Source organism: Dermacentor silvarum, chromosome 10 (assembly GCF_013339745.2).
Source record: "Dermacentor silvarum isolate Dsil-2018 chromosome 10, BIME_Dsil_1.4, whole genome shotgun sequence".
Classification (NCBI taxonomy): domain Eukaryota; kingdom Metazoa; phylum Arthropoda; class Arachnida; order Ixodida; family Ixodidae; genus Dermacentor; species Dermacentor silvarum.
Window position 1 is genome coordinate 93,356,543 of NC_051163.1, and position 15,973 is coordinate 93,372,515.

At 45.9% G+C, this 15,973-nt stretch overlaps 2 protein-coding genes and 1 long non-coding RNA gene across 18 annotated transcripts in view; 2 read left to right on the plus strand and 1 right to left on the minus strand.

Moving 5' to 3' along the window:
• The window catches only part of LOC125940510 (uncharacterized), a 467,947-nt gene that overhangs the window by 223,113 nt on the left and 228,861 nt on the right, over nt 1–15,973 (plus strand). The window lies entirely within an intron of this gene.
• Nucleotides 1–15,973, plus strand: part of LOC119466294 (uncharacterized PE-PGRS family protein PE_PGRS46-like) — a 422,307-nt gene that overhangs the window by 217,857 nt on the left and 188,477 nt on the right. The window lies entirely within an intron of this gene.
• The window catches only part of LOC119466292 (cuticle collagen 2-like), a 1,179,781-nt gene that overhangs the window by 57,298 nt on the left and 1,106,510 nt on the right, over nt 1–15,973 (minus strand). For 7 of the 15 annotated variants that reach the window (XM_049656745.1, XM_049656741.1, XM_049656740.1 and 4 more), the window contains one exon: nt 4,855–6,479. The exons of 7 other annotated variants lie outside the window; for them this stretch is intronic. In XM_049656745.1, the coding sequence (XP_049512702.1) occupies nt 6,055–6,479 (425 nt within the window). In that variant the 3' untranslated portion in view covers nt 4,855–6,054. Of the gene's footprint in view, nt 1–4,854; nt 6,480–15,973 lie in introns of those variants that run through there. One more of the 15 variants, XR_007463705.1, reaches the window with a different exon arrangement.

The window sequence follows — 15,973 nt, forward strand, 5'->3', positions numbered from 1 at the left end:
TCCACAAGTTATCACACCTACACATTACATGGCCTACCCAGCTCTATTTTTTTCGCTTAATGTCAACTCGAATATTGGCTATCGCCGTTTGTTCTCTGATACACACCGCTCTCTTCCTGTCTCCTAACGTTAGGCCTAACATTTTTCGTTCCATCGCTCTTAACTTGTTCTAGAGCTTCTTTGTTAACCTCCAAGTTTCTGCCCCATATGTTAGCACCTATAAACTGCAATGATTGTACACTTTTCCTTTCAACGACAATGGTAATCTCCCAGTCAACATTTGGTAATGCTAGCCGTATTCACTCCAGCCCAATTTTATTATTCTTCAAATTTCTTTCTTATAATCAGGGTCCCCTGCGAGTTTTTCACCTAGATAAACCTACTCCTTTACAAACTCTAGAGGCTGACTGGCGATCCTGAATTCTTGTTCCCTTGCCAGGCTATTAAAGAATATCTTTGTCTTCTGCATATTATTCTTCAACATCACTATTACACTTTCTCGGATAAGGTTCTCATTCATTTGCTGTAATTCGTCCCCGTTGTTGCTGAACAGGACAATGTCATTTGCAAACCGAAGGTTCCTGACATATTCACCGTGGATACTCACTCCTAAGCCTTCCCAGTCTAAGAGCTTGAATACTTCTAAGCATGCCGTGAATAGCATTGGAGAGGTTGTGTCTCCTTGCATGACCCCTTTCTTGATAGGTAACTTTCTACTTTTCTTGTGGAGAACCATGGTTTCTGTGCACTCCTTGTAGATATTTGCCAAAATATTCACGTATGCAGCCTGAACGCCTTGGTTACGTAATGCCTCTATGGCTGCTCGTATCTCTACTGAATCAAATGCTTCATAATCTATGCAAGCCATATAGAGATGTTTATTGTACTCCGCAGATTTCTATCTTATCTGGTTGATGAAATGGATATGATCTGTCGTAGAATATCCTTTCCTGAAGCCAGCCTGTTCTCTTTGTTGGCTGAAGTCAACTGTTGCCCTGATTCTATTTGAAATTACCTTCGTGAATATTTTATACAATACTCAGAGCAAGCTAATGGGTCTATATTTATTCAATTCTTTAACGTGTCTCTACTTATGAACGAGTATAATGTTGGCATTCTTCTAGCTTTCTGGTACACTTGAAGTCGTGAGGCATTGCGTATAAAGGGCCGCAATATTTTCAAGTATGATATATCCTTCATCCTTTGAATAAACCAGCTGTTATTCCATCTTCTCTGGCATCTTTTCCCTTGTCATGTTTTTCATGGCCCTTCTAACTTCATCGCTAGTTATAGAATGGACCTCTATATCTTGTTCATCACTACTTCGAATGAAAGTAGCTTGGCTGCTCTGGGCACTCTAAAAGTCAGTACAGAATTCTTCCACTGCTTTTACTATGTCATCGAAATTGCTGATGATATTACCCTGCTTATTTTTCAGCGCATACATTTTGCCTTGTCCTATTCATAGTTTTTTTCTCATTGATTTCATGCTGCGTCCATATTTTACCGCTTCGATCCTCAATCTTTTCTACCTTACAATTTCGGATATTCCTTACGTTCTGCGTGTTGATCAGTTTCGACAGTTCAGCGAATTCTAACTGACCTCTGGAGTTTGAAACTTTCATGTTTTGCAGATTCTTTATTAGGTCCTTTGTTACTTGGGAGAGCTTACCTACTCGTTGCCTTGGTTCCTCACCTCCCTCTTCAATTTCTGCTTCCGTGATCAACCTAGTTACGGTTTCATTCATTACCTCTATGTTGTCTTTATCTTCCTGTTCTAAAGCTACATATTTGTTTGAGAGCACCAGCCTGCATTGGACTGCTTTTACCCTTACTGCGTCTACGTTGGACTGTTCATGATGAACTTTATCGTTTCTTTCTTCAAACTCAGAGAAATCCTAGACCTCACTAGCCTATGGTCACTGCACTTTACCCTACCTAACACTGCTACATCCTGAACTATGCTGGGACAAGCAACAGAGTATGAAACCTATTTCATTCCTTGTTTTTCCATTAGGGCTTTTCCAGGTCCACTTCCAGTTGCTGCGCTTCCTGAAGAAGGTATTCATTATTCGGAACCTATTCCTTTCCGCGAATTCTGCAAACAGCTCTCCTCTAGTGGTCCTAGAATCGATGCCGTAGTTGCCAATTGCTTGCTCGCCAGCCTGCGTTTTACCCACTTTAGCATTGAAGTCGCCCATGACTACAGTATACTGAGTTTGCACCTTTCTCATTCCCAATTCAACATTTTCATAAAACTGTTCTAAATCTTCATCATCGTGTCTGGAGGTTGGGGCGTAGGCTTGTACAACCTTCATTCTTACCTCCTATTCAGCTGTATTACGACGACTGCTACCCTCTCATTAATGCTGTAGAATTCATCAATGTTGCCCGCTATGTCCTTATGTACTAGAAATCCTACTCTGAATTCTCTCCTATCTGGAAGACCTGTAGAGCAGACGACGTACGTGGCCATTAGTCAGCACTGTAAAAGCCTCACCGATTCTTCTCACCTCACTAAGGCCAATAATATCCCAGGCAATACCTGAGAGCCCCGCTAAGCTAGTCTCACTCGAAAGGGTGCGCGTGTTGAACGTTGCCAGGTACAGTTTTCATTGGCTGCCTGTCCGGGCCCAGAGATTCTTAGCACCCTCTGCCGCGTCACAGGTCTGACCTGACCTTGGTCAGGTGCTCCGCAGCCGCTGGGACTGAGGGCCAAGGGTAAACTCTACGAGTCATTAGGGGGGTAGCGGGCGAATACTGCACCAGGGAGGTCAAATCCTGTTCTGCTGAGGGAGTGACTTTGTTGAAGCTTAGTGGGCCTTCCTAATTTTGTTGCACCTTGACTAGTACAGCCCCACTAGCTCTCGGCGATACTTTTTTTTGCCGTTGTCAGGTGCCACTTCATGACGGAAACTTCGCTTTAAATAACACCAAAGTTCGTGAGTTCGACTCCAACCACTGGTTGTAGTTCAAGTGCCGTTATGAACTATATCCTAATTAAACATGCCTGAGATAACTTTGCCATATTAACTCTACCTTAATTCACTGTATCTTAATGAACTTTGCCTTAATTGACGTCACGATGTGCATTTGATTGGCTCATTTTTGGAACATCGAGGTCACGCCAACGCCGACTACGCCGGCCTTTCCGCCTTATGAGCCTTATAACCTTCATTATCACCACCATCATCAGCCTATTTTTATGTCCACTGCAGGATGAAGGCCCCTGCTTGCGATCTACAACGACCCTTGTCTTGCGCTATCTGATTCCAACTTGCGGCTGCTAATTTCCTAATTTCATCACTCCACCTAGTTGTCTGCCGTCCTCGACTGCGCTTCCCTTCTCTTGGTATAGCCGTTCTGTAATGGTCCACCGGTTATCCATCCTACGCAATACATGGGCTGCCGAGATCCATATTAAATGCGAAGCATTTCTTGGCGAACATTTGCCACTTTGACGGTGTCTATCTATCCGCCTACGGCCATCTAGCCGTCTACGTCATGTTCGTATCGTTAACTTGCTATTTACCAAAATTGGCATAGTATGACAGCAGTGTATGACGAACATAAATTATATTTCGTGAAATCTATTTCATGATATGCGTGTCATGTCGGTCATGAAACAGCCGTCTAAAATGACAATGACTCAATGAAAAAAACATTAACACTCAAAAACCACCGAAATTTGTCCTCATGTGGGTAGTAAATGAAGGAATCACTAAAGGATGATAGTAGAAGTGACAGTCAGGAGCATGACTCAGCAAAAATGACAATGATTTGGCAAAAAAAAAGATTAACACTCAAAAACCACTGAAATGTGTTCGCACGTGGGTACTTAGTGAGGGAAACAGTAAAGGATGTTGGTAGAAGTCATAGTCATGACCGTGATTTAGCAAAATTGTCTGACTTAGCGCAAGAATAACACTCAAAACCAATTTAATGGGGTTGGAGGTGCTACTATGTGATAGAAAAGGCTAATGATTCATGGTCTATGTCATTCATAAGCATGACTAAGGATTTCGCTATAAGGGCTCTTAGCCGAAAGGACTCCTCAGGACACTTTAATTGAATTTCATGACATGCTTGTAATGTAGGTCATGGAACAGCCGCCAAAGTCTCGGTGCTCTCATGGTCGTTTCCTTAACTTCATAGGCTCCCCGCACACTGCTTCGCATAACATCGATTTCCACAGGGCGTGGGATCTGCCGGGTTTTCGCTGGGTCATTGTCATTCTAAGCGGCTGTTTGATGACCTGTATGAGACACATGTCATGAAATTCATGTCATGACCTATCATTTATGTTCGGCATGCACTGTTGTCATACTATGCCATGAGAGCACCAAGACGTAGGTGGCTAGATAGATAGATAGATAGATAGCTTGATAGATAGATAGACTATAGATGGATATATAGATAGATAGACAGACAGACAGACAAAGAGATAGATAGTTAGATAGATATAGATAGATAGACAGACAGATAGATAGATAGATAGATACTGTCAAAGTGGCAAATGTTCGCCAAGAAATGGTTCGCATTTAAAAGAAATCTGGACGATTGAGCGAGCTAGCAGAAATCAATGCGGGTTCCCATGAAGCAACTAGCACATAAAGGCCGGCGTCATCCGACTCACCTTCTCCCAGACCGCGACAAATTTGCCCCAAGAAACTAATCGCACTTTTCGATGAGTGAAGACGTGACCAAGATGCGTATTCGTATCGGTTTCACAGGATCTCAGTCGGGCAAGGCTGGGAGAAGGGCAAGTGGGCTAGTAACCTGAGCCTGTGTTTAGTAGGCGAGACTCTGAGGGTGTTTGGCCGGATGCCAGCAGAAGAATCGTTAGACTATGCCAAAGTACAAAAAAAAACTTTATTGCAGAGGTTCAAGTTGACCGCAGAAGGTTTTCGGGAAAGTTCAGACTGTGCAAGCCAGAAGATTCTGATATGGGAAAGCAGTTCGCATGCGTTTGATAAACTCTTTTGAGAGGTGGATAGAGCTGTGCGAAACGGACAAAAACATATTTGACTGCAAGAGGCATAAAGAACAAGAGGTGAATACGCATATAGTAGTAAGGCAACTTGATGTACCCGTGGAAGAGCTGGGAAGGCAGCAGTGAGAGAACAGAACACTCAGGTACGTGATGAGAGAAGGTGTAACATGTGAGCTGAAAAAGGACCTGGTATGTAGAAAACTTTGGAGTGAGGGGAAACACACGATGCAATTGATGCTGCCGATACAACATAGAAGAGTTCTAATGGAGCAGGGTCATGGTAACGGACACAGAAATGGAAGGCATATAATGGCGGCACTAACCAAAAAATATTTTGGCCAGGAGTACACTGGGAGGTACAAACCGCATATACTCCATTGTAATGCGACCGCGATTGTAACGCGAGGGGTGACTTTTCATTAAGTTCATCAAGAAAAGAAGAAAACCGCGAAAGTTGCGCGAAGCGTGTGTTTTCGTTGCGTCCAACAAAAAACAAGAAGAAGAAAAAACCGCAAAAGTAACGCAAAATCACCGGATGCATGGAAAAGTTGCAGTTTAGCCAATAAGGCGAAGCAGCAATTACGATAGCAAATTAGTAGAGAGCTATACGGAGTAAGGATAGTAGTTTTACTGGGTGCATAAACTTGGACACATTCGTTTACTAACTGAATGAACAAGCATGGTGTCAGCGCGCACAAGCGAACATGAATAGATCACACTCGATAACCGCAGACCACTGTCAGAACGCTGGCTTGAGCAAGGGCGGCTGCAGCGAGCGAAGGTTCATTCTGTCTGTTGCTTCAACGGAAACTGAGCGATGAAAGCAGAGCGCTTACAAAGTTTAGAGCCATGTGAAAATCACTTTCAAGATACCGTGCGCGCGACTGCCCGCAGCCGAGCAAAGTACAAGTACGCAGTTGCGGCAGAGTAGAAGCTGCTCCCCGTCTTTCCAGCGCTACCTTCCTGCTTTCCTCATTTCGCGTAAGAGATTGAGTCGCCAGTTCCCCTTGCACCCAGTCGCATGATAGGCATTTGGTCTCGCAGCTAAAGGTTTCCTCCCCTCAGGGGCCTCCTGGGCGTCCGGCATGTCCTGGGCGTCCAGGGGGGCGTCCTGGGCCACCGGCGCCTCCTGGGCCTGCGGCGCCTCCCTTCGCTCCGGCGCCTCCTTGGCCTCCATCACCTCCTGAACCTCCGTCGCCTCCTGGGCCTCCGGCGCTTGCTGGGCCTCCGGCGCCTCCTGGGCCTCCTGGGCCTCCTGTGGCCCCGGCGCCTCCGGCACCCCCGCCGCCTGCGGCGCCGCCTGCGCCTCCTCCACCCCCGGCGAGTCCTGGGCCCCCGGCAGCTCCTGGGCCTCCTGGGCCTCCTGGGCTTCCTGGGCTCCCGGCACCTCCGTAACCTCCGTGGCCTCCTGGGCCTCCTGGGTTTCCTGGTGCTCCTGGGCTTCCGGGGGCTCCTGGGCCTCCTGGGCCTGCTGCGCCTCCTGGACCTTTTACACGACAGAGTTACGTACCGCTTTTGCTTTCTGCTGTGCATTCGCTCTCCATGGAAGCGCGCGTCCCTCGCGTGCTTTTACTCGCACATTTCACTCAATTAAAATTGCGTGCATCATTTCACTTTTTAGAAAACTTCAATTTCGGTATTCGATTGTAAGGCGAGGATTGACTTCAGGTAGCAAAAGTCTGGAAAAAACCTCGCATTACACTCTAGTAAAAATGTGGTCGTTTTGTGAGCGGAAGTTGTAAGCCCCACGAAAGAGCCGGTAGTGATTTAGTGCTTTGAACAGTGTGTAGTAATTTTGTAAGCACTCATATAGTGGTCTCGAGGATGAACTCCACAGATTGCGAACAGTTGAGTGCAGTGTCTTAGTGCCCATGAGCAATAACGAAAGAAATTAATATGGCAGACACTACGAATGGTAATCTCGCAGTGACGAACTGTGTGTGTGTGTGTCTGCGTGCATGCGATTTCCTCTAATGATTTGATGTAGTTCTCTTATCCATGCGTGTAGAAAGAGACATACAGGCAGAAACATGCATACACTTACAAACAAGCCCACACGCGCATAGAACAGCAGACGCACCGACATACGTACACGTACCATACGCATTCACAAACCGAAAACTCACAGACACGCAAGCACGCCTACACGGAACAGCGCCAAAGCCCAAGCGGAGAATGCTGTGGCGCTATTTTTCGTGCAAAGAATTAGCCTCACTATCAGCCTTGGTCGTGTATACGCACATGTGCTTATTCACTGATACGTGTTGGTTGCGGTGGTGTTTTATAGAATTTCCTTTTTAGGAGCTCGTTGCATGTAGCCAGAGCTGGCAGTAGCAGCAGAGTGCTCTGGAAGTAGGCGGCTTCACTCTCCCGTATGATGTATTCTACATGCCTTTGTTTCGCGCCGCGGATCAATCTTCCATTAGCGACGGCGTAGAAAGTGTGGACATTCAGACGCAAAAGTTGGAGTGAAAGTCCATGGTAAAGCACCAAAGTAGGTGCATTGCATAATTAAGAACAGTAAGGGAATGCAATGAAATTTCGTTTCCTTGTACAAAAGAAAGAAAAAGCCCTTTAGCAAGGGACGTTTCCTACATAGCGTGTAATCATTGCAAGATGTGTAACACACGCCTAAGGAAGGCTGCAAGGGCGATGTTCCGAAATTGTATTCGGGGACTTCAAAGACATAGAATCATAATATCCATCGATCACATTCGTGATACGTTCACTTTTGTTTAATATGGCAGTGGCCATATTCAACATTTTGACGAGGTAGCAACATGTAATTTAAATTGTGATTAAAAAGAAGCTGTTTAATAAAAACCGGCGAATTCGCCTAGAATGTTATACTCTGGATAAAAACGATCGCAAATGAAGCTTGAAGTGCCGAGCACACCGAGGGTGGCAAACCGTCCCAAATTTATTAGGAAAGTCCCGATTAAGTAGATGTGCAGAGTCCCGACTTGACCAATTTGGGATAGCCAAATGTCCCAACCTTTTTCTTTTGCTGTATATATAGATCTCTCTCTCTCTCTCTCTATATATATATATATATATATATATATATATATACGTCATCTTGCGCCGACTCCCCACCACCATCTGGCATCTCTGCCAGCGGACCGCCCGCGTACCTCTTTCTGCCAAACCATAGCTACGCATGGTGAATCATTACCAACTTGCTTCACTCCTTCCGCAAGACCTTCGATTCCTCCGTGGTGCCTTACTCAGCCAAATATCAACCTGAAAGTACCTAGCATCCAGAAAAAAAGCAGAGCTGTCATCACCAGCCCTTAAACAGCTCGGCTTCTGCTGTTCGAGAAGTACCAAGACTCTGCCCATATATACACCGATGGATCGCTCCTGCCGAACAGTTCTACCGCGGCAGTTGTGATACCAACGATGGGCACAACTATTTATTTCAAGACGTGTCACGTCACAAAATCGACGGCAGCAGAGCTCACAGCGCTTTGTACCGCGCTCCAATTCATTAGTAATAATAATAATCATCATCATCAGCCTATATTTATGTCCACTGCAGGACGAAGGCGATCTCGAAGGCGATCTTATGTCACTGCGATCTCCAAAAACCCCTGTCTTGCGCAAGCGTATTCCAACTTGCGCCTGCAAATTTCCTAACTTCATCATCCCACCTGGTTTTCTGCGTCATCGACTGCGCTTCCATTACATGGGTTGCCCAGCTCCAGTTGTTCCTCCTAATGTCAACTAGAATATCGCCTATCCCCGTTTGTTCTCTGATCCACACCGCTCTCTTCCTGTATCTTAACGTTAGTCCTAAGATTTTTCGTTCCATCGCTCTTAATTTCTTCTCGAGCTCCTTTGTTAACCTCCAAGTTTCTGCCCCGTATGTTAGCAACGTTAGAATGCAATGATTGTACACTTTTCTTTTCAACGACAGTGGTAAGCTCGCAGTACGGATTTGGCAATGCTAGCCGTATGCACTCCAACCCAATTTTGATCATCATCATCACAGCCTGTTCATGTCCGCTGCAGGACGAAGGCCTCTCCCTGTGATCTCCACGTATCCCTGTCTTGCGCTAGCTCATTCCAACTTGCGCCTGCAAATTTCCTAACTTCATCATCCCATCTGGTTTTCTGCCGACCTCGACAGCACTTTCCTTTTCTTGGTATCCATTCTGTAACTCTAATGATCCACCGGTTATCCATCCTACGCTATACATGGCCTGCCCAGCTCCATTTCTTCTGCTTAATGTCAACTAAAATATCGGCTACCCCCGTTTGTTCTCTGAATCACACCGCTCTCTTCCTGTCCCTTAACGTTAGTCCTAGGATTTTTCGCTCCATCGCTCTTTGTGCGGTCCTTTACTTGTTCTCGAGCTTCTTTGTTAACCTCCAAGTTTCTGCCCCATATGTTAGCACCGGTAGAATGCAATGATTGTACACTTTTCTTTTCAACGACAGTGGTAAGCTCCCAGTCAGAATTTGGCAATGCCTGCCGTATGCACTCAATTTTATTCTTCTGTAAATTTCTTTCTCATGATCAGGCTGCCCTGTGAGTAACTAACCTAGATAAACGTACTCCTTTAAAAACTCCAGAGGCTGACTGGCAAACCTGAATTCTTGTTCCCTTGCCAGGCTATTGCACATTATCTTAGTCTTCTGCATATTCATCATCAACCAAATTCTTACACTTTGTCGATTAAGGTCCTCAATCATTTCTTGAAATTCGTCTCCACTGTTGCTGAATAGGACAATGTCATCTGCAAACCGAAAGTTGCTGAGATATTCGCCGTCGATCCTCACTCTTAAGCCTTCCTAGTCTAAGAGCTTGAAAACTTCTAAGCATGCAGTGAATAGCATTGGAGAGATTGTGTCTCCATGCCTGACCCCTTTCTTGATAGGTAACTTTCTACTTTTCTTCTGGAGAACCAAGGTAGCTGTGGAATCCTTGTAGATATTTGCTAAGATATTCACGTATGCCTCCTGTACTCCTTGATAACGCAATGCCTCTATGACTGCTGGTATCTCTACTGAATAAAATGCCTTTTCATAATCTATGAAAGCCATATAAAGAGGTTGATTGTAGTCCACAGATTTCTCGATTATGTGAATGATGACATGGATATAATCCATCGTAGAGTATCCCTTCCTGAAGCCAGCCTGTTCTCTTGGTTGGCTGAAGTCAAGTGTTGCTCTGATTTTATTGGAAATTATCTTGGTGAATATTTTATATAATACTGAAAGCGAGCTAATCGGTCTGTAATTCTTCCATTCTTTAACGTCTCCCTTCTTATGGATTAGTATAATGTTGGCATTCTTCCAGCTCTCTGGTACACTTGAAGTTGTGAGGCATTGCGTATAAACTGCCGCAAGCTTTTCAAGCATGATATCTCCTCCATCTTTAATTAAATCTACTGTTATTCCATCTTCTCCAGCCGCTTTTCCCCTGGTCATGTCTTTCAAGGCCCTTCTAACTTCATCGCGAGTTATAGAAGGAGCTTCTGTATCCCGTTCATCACTATTTCGAATGAAAGTAGCTTGGCTGTTTTGGGAAATGTACAGGTCAGTATAAAATTCTTCCGCTGTATTTACTATATCATCTAAATAGCTGATGATATTACCTTCCTTATCTTTCAGTGCATACATCATGCCTTGTCCTTTGCCAAGCTTTCTTCTTACTGATTTCATGCTGCGTCCATGTTTTAGGCCTTCTTCAATCTTTCCCGCGTTATAATTTCGAATATTCCTTACTTTCTTCTTGTTCATCTGTTTTGACAGTTCAGCGAATTCTATATGATGTCTTGAGTTGGACACTTTCTTGTTTTGTCGTTTCTTTATCAGGTATCAAGTGACATACAAATCGACAATTTTCGGCGACTAAAAGGCGGCTCTGCAGTCTCTACAATCACCTTTACGCCGCGGTCCACACGAACAGCAAGCTGGTCTTTGAGATTGCCGAGGCAATACACAATCTGACTGAGATAGGGCAAGAATTAACTTTTCAGTGGCTTCCAAGTCACTGCGGAATTATCGGAAACGAACGGGCCGATCAAGCTGCCCGCACAGCTCATAAAGAAGATCACCAACGGCCCATACGGCCCATACCAGTTTCTCGGACTGACGCTGCAAGGAAGCTCCGCGTGCTCGTCGCCAACGCACAAGGTCACAATGGAATGAATCGCACTTCAACCATCCTCGCTTATACTGTCTGCACCCAACCCTAATCCTTCGAGTCCCATCAAGGCTTCGCTGAGGAGACGCAACCCTTTTGTGGTGATTATGGTTGGGCGTTGCGTTTACCAACGCCTATGCGTTCCGCATCGGAATGGCCGACAGCACAGCCTATGACAACTGCCGCAATGAAGAATCGATTGCACATATTTTGTGCGACTGCATGCCCGCAGTACAGTGCACAGAGACATTCTCTTATCAAAGCGTTCAACCAATTGGACGACCGGCCTCTGTCAGAAGAAAAAATTCGCCACCACAGACTGGACTTAACGTCACAGAAGAAAGCCGTGCAGGCGCTTCTGCACTTCTTGCGAGCCACCGGCCTGGCCTTTCTGACCGACTTTGATTAGAACGCTCTTCCGGTGTGTGTGATTTTCTTTAAATGCGAACGATTTCTTGGCGAACATTTGCCACTTTGACAGTATGTATCAATCTATCTAGTAGCCTAGCTCTTGGTGCTCACATTGTCGTATCGTTAACTTGGCAAAAGGCGTAGCGCATCAGAAACAGGACACAAGAGGAAGAAAACAAACAACAAACACTTGGTGTTTACCTAAATTAGCATACTATGACGAGACTGTATGACGAACATCAATGATAGGTTATGACATGAATATCACATGTGTGTCCTGTAGGTCAAAAAAAGCTGCCGACGTCTTGTTGCTCTCAAGGTCGTTTCATTAACTTGGTAGGTACCAAAATTGGCATGGTATGACTACACTGTATGACTAACATAAATGATAGGGCATGACATGATTTTCACGACATGCGTGTCATTTAGGTCATGAGACAGCCGCCTAAAATGACACTGACCCAGCTAAAAAAATATTAACCCTCCAAAAAACACTGAAATGGGTTCAGACGTGGGTATACTAAGGGAGGGGAACACTAAATGATAATTGTAGAAGTCATAGTCATGAACATGATTCTGCAAAAATGACAATGACTCAGCATAAAAAGATTCACACTAAAAAACTACCGAATTGGCTCTGACGTGTGTACTAAATGAAGAAAACACTAAAAGATGATGGTAGAAGTGATAGCCATGAGCATGACACAGCAAAAATGAAAATGTCCCAGGAAAAACGTTTAACACTAAAAAACCACCGAACTGAGTTCTGGTGTACTTACTAAGTGAAGAAACACTAAAGCATAATGGCAGAAGTCATAGTCTTGAGCATGAGTCAGTAAAATTGACAAAAAAAAAGCTGGCAGATCCCACGCCCTTTGGGAATCAATGTTATGTGAAGCAGTGTGCAGGGAGACGTAGGTGGCTGTTTCACGACATACATTGCAAGCATGTCATGAAATTCATTTCACGAGTCCTAAGGAGTCCCTTTGGCTAGGCCTAAAAGATCTTAAGGCGAAAGCCTTAGTCATGCTCATAACTATGACTTCTACCATCAATCGTTAGCCTTTTCCTTCACATAGTACCACCTCCGAACCCATTAGATTGGTTTTTGAGTGTTAATCTTTTTTCGCTGAGTCATTGTCATTCTTGTGAAGTCATGGTCATGACTATGACTTCTACCACCATCCTTTAGTGTTTCCTTCACTTAGTATCCACGTCCAAACCCCTTTTAGTGGTTTTTGTGTGTTAATCTTTTTAGCTTTGTCATTTTCATTTTGGCAGAGTCATGCTCACGACTATGACTGCTACCATCATCCTTTAATGTTTCATTTACTTAGTTCCCATGTCCGAACTCACTTCAGTAGTTCTTGTGTTTTAATTTGTTTTGCTGAGTCATTGTTATTTTTTCCTAGTCAGGCTCACGACTCTCATCAGTCTCGATGAAAGCACCCGCTGCTGCTGCCGAGTTCAAAGGCTGCGCTATCACGCGAGATCGCAGAGCCCAAGACTGCATCGGCACGAAGACAAAGCTTCCTGAGCGCAAGCAGCTGCGTCGCCGATGACATTCCGGCGTTAGAGAGTTCCCAGACCGCCTCCCATTCCACGGCAGTGTAGATACAAACGGTCGTTGTTGTTGTTGTTGTTTACAGGTCTTTACTCACATTTTTGCCCTTAAAGGGCGCCAGTGAATTGATTTGGGAAGTGGCGGAGGTGAAAAGGGAATGGAGACAGTGGTGATACGGAAGTCATAATTATCTACACCATGGGGTCTGACGCTGTCGCTGGTACACCCGAGACGTCCCAGTGACTGGAGCCTCAGGATCATCTAAGAATTCGTATAGTGACCGCCATAGCTGGTTGGCGGTCGCAGTGCTGCTGTGCCTCGGTAGTGTGCCCAGGTCTTCAGTGAGGTCGGTTGCCATTCCGTTTTGAGCGAAGCAAGGGCCCTTTGCCTGGGGCCAGAATACAGCGGACAGTCCTAGATTAAGTGTTCGAGGTCCATCCGGGTGTTGCAGTTCCTGCAGGTACCCGCATGCGAACGCGCCAGGTCATGAGGGTCATCCTTTCTGCGAGTAAGGAGGTTTCCAGTCTGTACCTGCCGGAGCAGAACCTACTGCCGACGAGCAGCAGCCTGCGAGGGAAGGGGAGGAATGTCCATGGGGTTGATGTAGTGAGGAGATAGCTGTGCCGGTGTCGCTTGGCTTCGGCTATTGCTTCCATGGGATTGTACCACTGACTGTGTATTTGCGTGTCTTCAGATACGTTGTTCAGTAATTGTTCGGATGGTTTCGCCTGCACGGATAGTAGTATGGATCGCGCAAGTCGGTGGGCCTGTTCATTTCCTGGTATGTCCGTGTGCCCCGGGATCTAGTGTAACTGAAAATCACGGCCTTGGTCACGCAGACGACGCACGTGGAGGTGCAGTTGTTGGACCACAGCGGTGGTTGTGCGAGTGTGCTTACAAGCTCTAAAGGCATCTTACGAGTCTGTAAACACTCTGCTGTCATGCTTAGCATCTCTTCAAAATGTGTTAGCAGTGTATTGAGCATGCTTCGCAAAATCAAGGATGGCATACAGATCTGCCGTAGAGCTGTGAACGATATGTCGCGTGAGGCGGAGTTTACTGCCCCGTTCGGTTGCTTCTATATTTGTCCAAGCCGTTGTTAACATTAGCTCCTCCTCTGGTCCTCCGATAAAAGCATCCACATAGACTATATGGCACCTTCCAGAGTGGTCGTTGCCCTCTTGTAGTTGGTACATATATTTCTCATGGCGTTTGGCGTCGGCCTGTCTCCTTGTGGGTTGATTTTGTCCCATGTTCTTCGGCAGTGGCATGGGGTCCGCAATTGTTATGTGCTCGCAAGGGGGAGATATTGGCTGAAGCACAGGAAGGTTAGAGATGTCATGCCCAATTTAAGACAAAGTGGCCGTTTCTGCATTTGTGGACTTGAGGTGTGTCCCATGAGTAAGCTCGTTCGTTGAAACAAGATCAGCAATGTCACCCAAAGCACAGCAGATTTTGAGAGCAGGGAGTGGCGTGTACCTTGGCTGTCCTGGGCCGGAATTTTGTAGCGATGCCTTATGACTTATTCTGTAGTAGTCTTATCATCCACCGCTCACGGCCGGCTGATCCCATTGATAACGCGAGCGGACCGTCGCTCTGACGCTGACAAAGCGCGATAAGCGCGATAAGGCATTAGCACCGCAAAGCCATCGCTACAAAATACCGGTCCTGTCATTAGTCTCCTTGCCTCGTTGTTGAGTTGTTCCATGGTACGTAGCTGTGTTCTAGTGATCGGGTGAAAGGGGCCGCGTTTCAACGCCATCTGCAGGGCCTCCTCATGTTCTCCCAGGGAACCTCGCGAAGTCTTGAGCGTCACATCGTCTCCGTAAATAGCGTGCTCAACGCTTGTAATTTCCTTTAGTTTTGCAGGAAGAGCAGCTAAGACGATTTTAAATAAATGTAGGACTCCAATGCCGCTATGATGATAGGAGCTGCGTTCACTGCCTACTTGAACTTCAAACGTTCTGCCTGCAGGAATGCGGCAATAAAGTTGTGCATGTTGCCTTTGATGCCCATTTCTTGGGCTTGCATGATGGAGGAGTGGGGAAGGCTATCGAAAACCTTCCTGACGTCCACCCCAACAACTATGCCAGTACACGAGGACGAGGTATCGAGCACGTCCTCTTTTAGGCGGAGCATAATATCCTGACTAGAAAGACCAGGCCGAAATCCGTACTGAGTGTGAGGCAGAAGACAATTTTCCTCCAGCCACCATATCAATCTTGCGTTCACAAATGCTCTCCAAAAGTTTGCACAGACATGACGTGAGAGAAAGTCGTCTTAAGTTGCCCAGGCATTTTGGTGGCTTGTTCGGTTTAGGAATAGGCTTGGCAATCGAATGTCGCCATTCTTCTGGGAGAGTTCCTTTTTTCCATATGCGGTTAAATTCCACCAGTAGAGCTATTTTGCATGCTTCGATAAGGTTTTTGATGTGCGCTGCCGTGATTCCGTCAACCCCTGCCGCACCACGGGTGTTCATTCTGCTTATGGAACCTTCGAGCTTGCTAGCCGTGAAGGGTTGGTTTAGATCGCCGTGTCCGCCGTGGGTATCGTCCCTCACATAGGTTCTATTTATGGTAGTACCTGGTTGTGGGAAAGATGTCTGCCCCTTTTCCTGCTAGCTCGGCCATGGTCTTGCCTTCTTACAGGGCAACACGGCCTTCGCCGTGCGAGGTTTTACGGTGCCCAAGGAGAGATCTCCATATAGCCCACGCCCTACTTGAATCAGTTAATTCATTGATTTGTTCGCACACTTGCATCCAGTGCTCCGAAGCTAGCTCTCCCGTATACTTCTCGATTTCTTCTTGTAGAGAGCGTCGTTTTGTTCTTAGTGGCCGGGTGCGCCCCTTCG